Genomic DNA, 12764 nt, shown 5'->3' on the forward strand with positions numbered 1-12764 from the left:
TGGCAGCCCTTCCTGTCCCCTTTGTCCCTGCTAATCCCCACCTTCCTGTTCTCTTGACACTAGCTTCATGAGACATTCCGTGTTTTGATCATAGCTTTATGTGTTGTTGACCTTGTCCAGTCAATCTGACCTTGTATTACCAATTCTAACTCCTTAAAGAAAAGGAATGACATACATTGAAATGCTTGACCTGGGAATTTGAATCCATTTCAGCTGTTCTGACTGACATAATACATTTAAAATACCAGATTTGAATGCCTATATACTAGACCTGCATGTTCTAATTCCTCCATTGCCTTTTGGACTATACTAGACAATGGCACCCCACTCCAGTACTCTTGCCTGGAGAATCCCATGGACAGAGGAGCCTGGTAGGCTGCAGTCCATGGGGTCACTAAGAGTCAGACACGACTGAGCGACTTTACTTTCATTTTTCACTTTCATGCATTGGGGAAGGAAATGGCAACCCAATCCAGTGTTCTTGCCTTGAGAATCCCAGGGACAGGGGAGCCTGGTGGGCTGCCGTCTACGGGACCGCAGAGTCGGATACGACTGAAGCGACTTAGCAGCAGCAGCCCTTTTACACACTTCTCGACTTCCCTAGCCCCTGAAAGCATTTGAGTTGACTCCCGGTGGACTGACATCTTCCCTACAGACTGTAACAGGCAGATCTTGGGTTCTTTGGGGGTAACGGACTCTGATTTTTAGTTTACTTTGATTCTCAAATGAAAAGTATTGCCTGCGGCATCTCTCTCACTGTTCATAATTTAGTACTGACGTGGCCAAAATCACAGTGACCTGCACCCAATAATGAGCCTTAGGAGGTTCAAGTGAGAGTATAGATGGAGGGGAAGAGAGTTAAGAAGAGCCCAGTTAAAATGCATCACTGTGTGTACTCAAGAATCTTGAAGCAATGACTTGTTATTAACACTTTGCTCTTCTGGCAGAAATGCCTCCTGGCATAAGGCTGAGTAATATTTGGCTGAACACAAAAGGGTCCCTTTATCTTCTTTGTGAAGGGATTCTCCTGGATGTGGCACTCTCCAGGGAAGGTTCAAAGTCACACAGCAGCCTATTTCCCCTTTGCCCTAACATCATTTTCACTCCAATCCTTTTCAATACAGGTTGCCAATTTGGCCTGTTCCATCTCCAACAATGAGGAAGGGGTGAAATTAGTTCGGATGGCAGCCACTCAGATTGACAGCCTGTGTCCTCAGGTAAGCCTCATTCACTTTGTTTCCAAAGCTGATATTTTGGATCTTGTACACTCCAGCCTTCATGTCACTCATTCCTTGCCTTGTCCATTTTCCTCTCCTTGGAAAGTGCTACCCATCAGTCATGGAACATTTCAGGTTATGCCTTTCTCAAAAAGAACTGCTAATTGCTCCAGTCTCTCCAAAATTACTGTAGTGATTATTGTCTTTTCCACCTCTATTGACTTTTTCTATTTGTCTTGAATTGTTATTTCAACACTCCTTATCTATTCACTTTGTCTCCCTCACAAAATTATATGCTTGTACATGGAGAACAAGAGTTATATTTCTGCCCCATCTGTGCTAAAAAGACTTGGTTCAATATACACTTTTGGAAACCTATATCTTAAAAAAAGAGGAGCAAACAAAAGACTAGTATTTGATAGCCTACTCCATCTTTCATGTTTTAATTGTCCTCCCAAATGCCGAGAATCCCTTATCTGTGGAAGCTGCAAGGTCCAGGGTTTCAACATGGCCTTTGACTTGCTTGTTCCTCTTTTGATGAGTGCAATCTACATGTCCATGGATTATTTCTAACAAATAGGTCATCAATGCCGCTCTCACATTGGCTGCCCGGCCACAGAGCAAAGTTGCTCAAGACAACATGGACGTCTTCAAGGACCAGTGGGAAAAGCAAGTTCGAGTGCTGACAGAGGCTGTGGATGACATCACCTCGGTGGATGACTTCCTTTCTGTCTCAGGTAATCACAAACAGGCCCTTACAAGCTAGTTGAAGGAAGAGAACAAGATGAGATGAGGAATATCTTGCAAGTGTCGTGGGTCTGTGTTTCAAGTGCTCTCTTTGGCCCTTTGAGCTTTCAATCATCTCTGCAACTGTGATTGTAACACCCTCTTGAAAATTTGTCTCTGCTGTGCACATTATTTCAAGACACTGAGTCAAGGGATTTGGAGGGAAAACACAACTTTCTGATTGAGATATTAGAAACCTGAAAGGTTATTTAAGTAGACCTAGGCTCCTTTCTAGTTCTTGGAGTTTTTAAAATCGGATGGCCTTTGCTGCATCTAAATCACCCATCTAAAAAAGAGTGTGGGATATGAGACTGATTATGTTGAAAAATCAAAAAAATCAATTAGTCATTCCAATTTGCCTGAGTTTTTCACACCCCCACCCACGCCAGTGAATGAAGTTACATAGGTTTTTGATAAACTGGGGAAAAAATTTTAGCCACCAAATGAACCCATTAGAAAGCACTTAGGAACTATTGAGATTTTGAGCACTTGACCATGAGGTTGTGGAAGGAAGTGAAAATAAACAGAACTCATCATCACTGGAAATTGTAACTTAATGCTTTGTAGATGAAGCCAGACTGAAGGATGGCAATCCACTCCAGTATTCTTGTCTGGGAAATCCCATAGGCAGGCTGCAGTCCAGGGGTCACCAAGAGTCAGACATGACTGCTCAACTAACACGAGGGATGTTAGCACAGTTGAATAACCATGTAGTCAATTTTACCCTTAACAGGGCTCGTCAATGCTGTTTCAAAAGTGGGTTACCAGCCGGCTCATGGGCCTTTATCCAAACAGATTTGGTCCCAAACACGTAGAGAAGTCTCTGTGGGAGCACGAGGAAGGAGGTCACCAGAAGCCTCAACTCCCTTGTGAGGCATTAAAATAACCAAATGGCCCTTAAAAATTCAAATTAACCAGGTGTTGACACTCCCAGAGGTGTATGGAAATCACACCTGCCAATTCATGTGCCCTGGCCTTGACCAGGACTTACAGAGGTCTGGGGGGGAGAGGTTGCAGCACAGGTCACGGGATCCACACTGATGGAGCCTGACTGCAACAAAGGGGAAGGGATTTCTGGGGCAGGCGTAGTGTATTTGGAAACTTTCCTCTAGTTGTATTCTTTCCATTCACCAAGAAACTGACAATGAATTCCCACTGGGCTTGTGTTTAAAGCTTGTCTAAGAGTAGCACAGTTGAACCTGTAGATCTGATGGATGATGGAAAAGTCAACTTTAAAATCATGGAGGGAAAGTCAAGGGAGATGGGAAAAATAAGCCAACACATGCTCGGTGTTGTCAATTGAGAAAAAAAAAGCACAACATAAGAGTGGCAAATTAAGTTTTATTTGGGCGATATGAAGGCTGCAGCCCAGGAGACAGCACCTCAGATAGCTCTAGAGAAACTGTTCCAAACAGGTAGGGGTAAAGGATAGTATATATGTGACTTTGGTAAAGTGGGAGTACGTGGAATTAAGCACGTATTTAAAAGTTTCTGCTGGCCTCATGAAGCTTCTGCTAGTCACGAGAATCAATTGTCACCATGAAGGAATTTAGTGCTTTTCTAGATATGAGGAGATACGAGAACTGGGCTCATAAAATCAGCTCCTGAGACTATCTGACTGTCTGAAGAGCTGTGCTGCTAGTTTTTCCCTGAGCACAGAGTGCCTCATTTCTGCTCTCCTCCCTGAACTCCTTCAGGGGTGTTGAAGGTCAGCAGCTGCAGCAGCACATGATTTAATCTTTGTAGAGTAAATAACAAGCACCCATGGCAAGTGCCAATTCGTAGTTGACAGTATCTGTTATTTGTCTGATTTTCTGCTGTTTGCTTTCATTCTCACCAAAATTTTATGTCAGGTATCACTATTCTGAATCTTCCTTTGAGAAAAGGAAGTCACTAACGGATAGGTAACTTGGCAGAGGTGGAATTATAATCCAGATTATCCTCTTTCCAGAATCTATATAGTTCTTAGTAAGTCTGGATAGAAGGGTGCTTTTCCAGGTTTCACTGCTGCTCCTTTTCCCAGCTCCAGTCCCCTCCTCTCTCCTGCCCTGTGGTACCGCAGGTCCACTCTCTCTTCCCTTTTAGAAACCTGACTTGTTCTTCATTCTCAAGGTGCTTTACTTTTGATGACTTGTCAAAGCCACTATTCATTTAACATACCTGTGTCCAGGGATTGGCTGATAAAGAACTCAATGCGTTGCCATTCGTGAAATTTTTTGCTTCCCTGATACATGAGTCCTAACAACGCAAAAGATATCCAAGAAGTGCATCTCTCAGAAGAGGCTTAGAAATTGTTCAGCTAGGTATGTTGGGGATCCGGATCCGAATGGTGGGGAACAGAAGACTGGACACCAAGACTGAGATATTTCTTGTTTCTAGTCAATCTTTGCTAGGATGGGTATAAGGGTCCCCAGAAGGGGAGAGGGGGACTCTCCAACCAGCCTCAGATCTCACACAGCAATCCTAACAGCCCCTAGAAATCTTACTCTGCTACCCTCCCTATTTACAAATGAATAGAAAATATCTACTTACTACCTTTCTCAAAGAGGAGTCATTCAGAACTTAAAACTTTCCCAACTTATCCTTTTCTTTAAATGCATGTGCAGAAATTTCTGAGGGTAGAAAAAAGCAAGGCAAGGAGTCTTATCTCAGGCTGTTTCAATAACGCAAGCTTTTCTTAATTTTCTTCCACCGGGCCTGCCTCTCTGCCACCTTTCTCCCTGCCATTCCTTTGTGCATCTCATTATTACCAGCAACACGAAAAGGCTTTGGCTTCCGCTGATAACACTGTACAGTCCAACCGCAGTGGTACAAGTGCCGTGGCATGCTATGACAGGAAAATGAACAGGCGCTGTCAGGAAGCCGGCCTTGGCAGGACCCGCTGGAGCGTGCCTTTGGACTTGACAATCGGAGGCAGCAGGCACCTTTTCACAGATGGGCTTGACAAATAATGACACAACCCACTCTGTCTTGCTGGTAGACTGTGGATACAGCCCAATAGTTGGGGAAACTACTCATCTCCTCTCTAAGCTGGAGCCAAAACATTTGCATCAGTAAATTGCAGGTTTGGCCCAGGAGATATTTTGGAATGGCACTAATGACATTTTATGTATCAGTTTCTTCTAAGGGAATATCTATTCTGGCAGGAAACTCTACTTTGGAGGCAACAATAAAAAAGTTTTTTTTTTTTTTTTTTTAAGGGATACTTTTGTTTTTCTTTTTTTTTTTCATGCTACCTGAACTTGTATGTCTGAGTACTTAATTTGTCCATATGAAAAGCAACAAGTTTGGGGAGCAATGATGCTAGCTATTAACATTACAGAAGCGAAACCAATTTTCTGATGTGGTCTGCGCTCATAAAAAAGTGAAACGACTGTGTTAGAGCAATTAAACTTTTTCCACTGGGCACAAACTACCATTTTTAATAGTGTCTTAAAATGAGCATCTTGGCTTTAACCATGTGACAGTTTCATTCTTGGGTCTGGCTCACAAAATAACAGACATCTAAGATCTGAAAAAGCTATTAACTCAACCCCATACTGTCTGTAAGTTTTGTTTTGTTTGCCTCTTCCTCTTTCATTTACTTTTTTTTAACTCCAGGGTCTTGAGTTTGTTCCCTTAAAACATTCCCAGAATAAACTTTGCTTATGATTTTGGAAACTGTAGTTTTAGAGCTAATAATAATGAAGTCGTTTGGTCATCAATGATTTAACATGATTACATCTTTTCTGAAAGAATAAGGCTGCAAAAATTTAAGGAAGTTTATCACAAATTATGTTGCCGGCAAATCTTTTATGATTTTAAAAACTATGCTTCACATTCAGACTTAATATCCGAAGTACCTAAGGGGTTCATCCCAACTATGTAACCCTCTCTGAAATGCACATACTTCCTATTATTACTTTCCATTCTGTGGTATTTTCTGGTTGGAACATCATCCCTCTATCTCCTTACATGATTTTTTTCTCTTGAAAATACCTTGGAGTAAAAATATATAATTGTCGCCTTTCAAAGGACATATTTATTCGGTATTTATTTTTTTCTTTTGGAATGTTTATTATGTATTTATTTTTGTCCAAGCTAGGTCTTCATTGCTCCTTGGGCATTTCTCTAGCTGTGGTGAGGGAGGGCTACTCTCTAGTTGTGGTGCATGAACTTCTCATCACAGTGTCTTCTCTTGTCGTCGAGCACAGACTCTAGGGTGCACAGGCTTCAGTAGTTGTGGCACATGGGCTTACTTGCCCCACAGCATGTAGGACCTTCCTGGATCAGGAGTCAAACCCGTGTCTCCTTCATTGGCAGGCAGATTCTTTACCACTGAGCCACAAGGGGAGCCATCCAATTGGTTTTTAAGTGTGTCAGTGATATAAAGGGCTTTCCTGATACCTTAGTAGGTATGGAATACTCCTGCAGTGCAGGAGAGCAGGGCTCAATTCCTGGCTCAGGAAGATGCCCTGTGGAAAAAAAAAAAATGGCAGCTCACTCCACTATTCTTGCCTGGGAAATCCCACAGACAGTGGAGCCTGGCAGGCTATGGTCCATGGAGTTGTAAGAGTCAGACACAACTTAATGACTAAACCACCACCACCAGTGATATAAAATCATATAAATGTGGATGTGTCCTCTCCACAGAAAACCATATCTTGGAGGATGTGAACAAATGTGTGATTGCCCTTCAAGAGGGGGATGTGGACACTCTGGACCGGACTGCAGGGGCCATCAGGGGCCGGGCTGCTCGAGTTATACACATCATCAATGCTGAGATGGAGAACTATGAAGCTGGTGTTTATACTGAGAAGGTGCTGGAAGCTACAAAACTGCTGTCTGAGACAGGTAACCATGGATATTAGATTTGACCAAAATGTCAGCCCCATGATGAATTTCCATACCTGAATAAATCTGTTTCATTGTTTCCTGTAGGTCTTTATGCTTCTAAATCACACATGATCATAAAACTGGTGCTCTTTATTTCTTGAGTTTGAATTGGAATACTTTAGCAGAATCACAATTTATTGTTTTTGCAGTATATACTACTCTACAGTTTTTGTGTATAATCATTTGATTCTCACAAGGACCTTATGAAGTAGGCAGATTTTTTATTATCTCCCATTATGAATGTGAAAATGGAATTTTGAATGAGATAAGAAACTGGAAAAAGGTCACAAGTCTAGAGAATAGTGAGTATGTGACTGGAACTTGGAATTTTGAACTCGAAAAGCATTTCTCTGTCTGTTTCTTGAGAACATAGGACTATGAGAAAGGACCATGCAAAACCAGGGAAAAGCATAAAGGCTTTCAGTAGTTGATGGATATGAAGTGATCACAGAAGGTAGTAGTTACTGAAAAGGGGCTACACTTTCAGTATATGCCCAACTCCACTGGTGAAAGTCTGCATATCCTCTTTCAGTGGTACGTGGCTGCTCTCTGGGGAATCGTGGTTGTGATAAGACACAGTTACTTATGACAGGGAGCCTGTCATAGCTCTCTAATGCACTGAGATGAAAAAAAGACTTGTTTCCACTGAGTTAACACAACAGCCTATAACTTTGGATAGTTATGTCAATGAATGACCTATTTTTAGTAGTTCTTGCTCTTAACTGATGCCTCTTGGCTTCAGACCCTTTCTAAAGTCCCTCATATCTTGTGTATTGATACATACGTGTCTTAGTTGCTCAGTTGTGTCCGGCTCTTTGTGATCCCATGGACTGTAGCCCGCCAGGCTTCTCTGTCCACGGAATTCTCCAGACAAGAATACTGGAGTGGAGTGTCATTCCCTTCTCCAAGGGATCTTTCCGACCCAGGGATCAAACCCTGTCTCCTGCACTGCGGGCAGATTCTTTACTGTCTGAGCCACCAAGGAAGTCCATTCATATATGGGGGAATGAAAGTAGAAAGAAAGTCCAGGGAAGGAGAGAAGATGAATAGAATTTAAATCTATATGTTGGCTGGAGTTATGAATGGATAACAAACAAGTTCTATGTATACATAGAAGGAACTCACCTCAGCTTCAATGGGAATCGTCTCTGGTTTGTACATGGATTTTGGAACCCACTAGGCTTTTAAAAACAGATGTATCTCTGAAAAGTCAGATATAGCAGTGTTCTAAGTTCTACATGAAAAGACATGTTAGTAGAAATATGTTTCCTTCTACAGGGAAAGGATATTTACAATGACTTCTGTAGCTATTTGGTAGTCTAGAATATCCAGGAGAAACAATAGGTAAACAGACGTTGGTTGCTCGCCCTGAAATATATGCAGAAAGGGAATAGGGTCATATCACATATCACCCATATCTAGGAATTGTTGCTCTTGAGAAGCCCGACAGACTTAGAATTAGAAATAATAATGACAATAATATGATATATTTACATTTTAACTAGGGGCTTCCCTGGTGACTTGGATTGTAAAGAATTTGCCTGCAATGTGGAGGACCTGGGTTTGATACCTGGGCCAGGAAAATCCCCTGGAGAAAGGAATGGCACAGGGGAGTGGACCAGTATTCTTGCCTGGAGAGTTCCATGGACAGAGGAGCCTGGCAGGCTACAGTTCATGGTGTTGCAAGGAGTCGGACACGACTGAGTCAGTAACATTTTCACATTTTAACTGGTGCTTCCCTGATGGCTCAGCAGGCAAACATCTGCATTCAATGAGGAGACACAGGAGACATGGGTTCAATCTCTGGGTCAGGAAGATCCCCTGGAGGAGGGAAAGGCAACCCACTCCAATATTCTTGCCTGAAAAAATCCCTGCTGGGCTACAATCCAACGAGTTGCAAAGAGTCGAGTCAGCATTATTTTCTTTCAAATAGACTTGCCCTTTGCATTCACTAGAACAACACAGTGCAAGTCATACAGTGTTTCTTTACTCATTTAAAAGAATTAGAAACAGGTATTTTGGGGCTTTCCTGATGGTCCAGTGATTAAGACTTCTACTTTTCAATGCAGTGGATGTGGGTTCAATCCCTGATTGGGAAGCTAAGATCCTACATGCCCCAGGGCCAAAAAAACAAAACATAAAACAGAAGCAATATTGTAACAAATTTAATAAAGATATTTATAATGATCCCCTTCAAAAGAATCTTTAAAAAAATTATTTTACTCTCCAGTATATGCTGTTTTTTTTTTTCTCCCCCATTCACCCTTAAAGGGACCCTCTCACATTTCTGCAATTCTCAGTTCCTGACCCATTGCTTCTATTATGTTATGAAGTCTCAGCTTCGTGGGGTATGTCTGATACTTAGCAGCATTTCCTCCAATCTGACACTGAGTGAAGATTATCCAAGAAGGGTGGAGGACATGGAGACAGAATTCTCAGCTCACAACTGTTTGGAATGATGATTGTAGCAGATGACACCCAGAGCCAGTTTATATGTGACTTTGTGCATACAAAAACTTCAAACGTTGTTTAAGAGACATTCTGGAACTTTTTCTCATTGCATCTTGGAGTGCTTTAATGAACAGCAGGAGTGGTACCCATGGGGTCAAAATCTACATAAAGGCAAGGACAGTGTGCTTAGTTGAGTGAAATATTTTAACATAATTTTCACCCAGAGTCTTAAAATGTAAATAATATTCTGGTTGAATTTTTTTTTTTTTCACTGAAAAAAAAATCAATGAAACAGAGCAATCTATCCTGGATTATTGTTGCTAATCAAGATTTTGCTCTTATTTGTTAATTTTCAGATCTTTAAAAATTATCATCTCAGGCCTTCTTTTACAGTGATTGAATACTCTCAGCACTTAACTAAAGGCACCTTCCTGCTTCTGATTTCCCCATCCAAGTCTTAATTGAAAAGAAAAAGAAGAGCAAGGCATTTAGATACTTTCTGTTTTTTAGCCTCTATTGAAGATCACTAGGAAAGCAGCCAGGTAGAAGAGACTGCAATAGACAGATTATAAATAACTAGCAAAAAATACAGGAATACATGTCAAGGAAAAGTAGATATTAGTGGGCTAAGAACTAGAATATACAAGGTATATAAGTTATTTTCCTTCTATCCTCAATGCTTCTTTTCTTTCCTAAACAAGAACATTCTTTCTTTATGGGTAACTAGAGAGGTTGTCAAAGAAATGAAAGCAAAAATGTACCTGTTAGTAGGACAATTGACATATACACTGATTCCTCATGGAGGAAGAATGCCTCTGTTTGTCATTGCTATGATGAAACCCATTGGCTATCTCATGTAGAACATGAGGTTTAGATCCAACCAGTCCATTCTAAAGGAGATCAATCCTGTGTGTTCATTGGAAGGACTGATGCTAAAGCTGAAACTCCAATACTTTGGCCACCTCATGTGACGAGTTGACTCACTGGAAAAGAGTCTGATGCTAGGAGGGATTGGGGGTAGGAGGAGACGGGGACGACAGAGAATGAGATGGCTGGATGGCATCACCGACTCGATGGACATGAGTTTGAGTGAGCTCCGAGAGTTGGTGATGGACAGGGAGGCCTGGCGTGCTGTGGTTCATGGGGTCGCAAAGAGTCGGACTCGACTGAGCAACTGAACTGAACTGAACTGAACTGAATATAATGGTGACTGAGGCTTCCCTGGTGGTTCAGTGCTAAAGAATCCTACCAATGCAGGATATGTGGGTTTGATTCCTTTGGGAAGATCCCCTGAAGAAGCAAATGCAACACACTCCAGTATTCTTGCCTGGGAAATCCCATGGACAGAGGAGCCTGGCAAGCTATATATAGTTCATGGGGCCGCAAAAGAGTCAAATATGACTTAACGACTAAACAACAACAATACGGTGACTTAATACCTATAATTTCTCCATAAGAAATGATTAAGTATACAACCTAATAAAAAACTTTAGCTGTTAATTCACTGGTTGCTAATGAGAATTATTGGGGAATGTACTAGAGACATGGGATTTTAGGAAGAACATAAGGTCAGTTCTGTAATTATGGTTATATGGAGTTTTGTTGGTTATATAGATTTTATGAAATGGATTAGTCCCCTTGTCTATGTCTGGCTATGCTTAGGAGACCCACATCCTCAAAATAAAAGCTCTTATGCTGGCACTATTGGTAATGAACCTGCCTGAAGGAGATGTAAGGGACACAGATTTGATCCATGGGTCAGAAAGATCCCCTGGAAGAGGGCATGGCAATCCACTCCAGTATTCTTGCCTGGAAGTTGCTTCAGTGGTGTTTGACTCTTTGCGACCCTATGTACTGTAGCCCACCATGTTCCTTTGTCCATGAGATTCTCCAGGCAAGAGTAATGGAGTGGGTTGCCATGCCCCCCTCTAGAAATCTTCCCAACCCAGGGATAGCACTTGGACCTCTTATGTCTCTTGCATTGGTCGGATGGTGGTGGGGCGTTCTTTATCACTCATGCCATGTGGGAAGCCCCCCAAACTCCTATTCAGATCACTAATACCCAAATTTCTACCTTTGGGCTAATGTTTTGTTCCTGATTTTTTTTTTTAATCTTGTGCAGTCACTTTTATATCAGACTTTGTCCTGAGAGTGCATTTTATATTGGGGAGAGAACACAGGGTAGTGGGCAAGGAGTGGAAGGTGCCAAGAAAAGGGGGGGAAAAGGAAGAATCCAGGACCTGGAAGACAGATCACTATGTTTTCTCTTGCCTTGTCACAACCTACCAGGTTCTGTCCAGTTTTATTTCTAGGTTGTTAGATTGAAGACTCTAAGGCAGATGTTCTCAGCCTCTGTATTTTTGACATGAGTCTTGGTAGTTCTTTCTTGGGGTGGAGGGAGCTATCCTGTGGATTATAGATGCTTGGCATCCCTGGCCTCACCACACTAGATGCCTGTAGAACCTCTTCCTTTCCCATTTCAAATTGTGACAAAGGCAGCTCTAGACATTGCTAGATGTTCTTGGGGTGTACAAAATAATCCTCACTTAAGATAACTGCCACAACCATAGGGATGGGATGGGGAGGGAGGTGAGAGAGGAGTTCAAGATGGGGAACACATGTACACTCGGAGCAGATTCATGTCAATGTATGGCAAAACCAATAAAATAATGTAAAGTAATTAGCCTCCAATTAAAATTAAAAAAAAGAGAAATATTCCAAAATAAGAGCAAGTTTAAATAAGGCAAAATGGAGCCTCTGTATGATGACTATAGGGTGTGGTGGAGCGAGAGTGGAATGAGAGTCTGTTACAAAGAAATAAAAAAAAGGGCAGAATGTTCAAAGAGACTTGACTAGACCAGACTTGGATGCTAATGGGATTTGCAAATACAGGCCAATCTCTGTTTTAACATGTAAATTACGCATGTGTGGGACTCTGTAGAGACCAGTTTTACCAACTGACTACCTTCACTAAGTGGCTAAAAATTGAGAAAGTTCCAAAGAGTGACGAGACAGTTTGTATTTTATTTTCGATAAATTACTTATCGTAAAGAGTAAATTTTTTTGAAGTGTACGTTTTGTTTTGATATGAAAGCTGAGTTACTTTTGAAAACACAATTTTTTGGATTATTAGTTAAAATTTAAAAATTATGTTAAACTTTTAGGATGACATTGTATAAAAATTTGCCTATTTATTTTTTATAAATCTAATGTAGGCTGATGAAAGCACCATAAACCTGATGTACATCAGACCCACTAAATACTTACATATTTAATTGCCTCTTTAGTAAAAACTGACTTATAGCAAATGGCCAATAGCTTGGTAGTGAGTGCACACCCAATGAGATCCATCTTTAGAGATCTTGTTATCAAAGTCAGGTGGCTGTGGAAAGTGGAAAAGGGTGTACATTCAATAATGTTATGCTTATATATACA

General features: G+C 41.3%; 1 protein-coding gene across 4 annotated transcripts in view; it reads left to right on the forward strand.

The window, feature by feature from the left end:
• CTNNA2 (catenin alpha 2) overlaps positions 1–12764 on the forward strand; it is a 1253094-nt gene that overhangs the window by 1134442 nt on the left and 105888 nt on the right. For all 4 annotated transcript variants that reach the window (XM_055400364.2, XM_088841736.1, XM_088841737.1 and 1 more), the window contains exons 9-11: positions 1125–1217; positions 1798–1954; positions 6636–6836. In XM_055400364.2, coding sequence (XP_055256339.1) covers positions 1125–1217; positions 1798–1954; positions 6636–6836 — 451 coding nt within the window. The remainder of the gene's footprint in view (positions 1–1124; positions 1218–1797; positions 1955–6635; positions 6837–12764) is intronic.

This window comes from Moschus berezovskii, chromosome 11 (genome assembly GCF_049115385.1).
Source record: "Moschus berezovskii isolate FMDL1 chromosome 11, NW_MosBer_1.0, whole genome shotgun sequence".
NCBI classification, from domain to species: Eukaryota; Metazoa; Chordata; class Mammalia; order Artiodactyla; family Moschidae; genus Moschus; species Moschus berezovskii.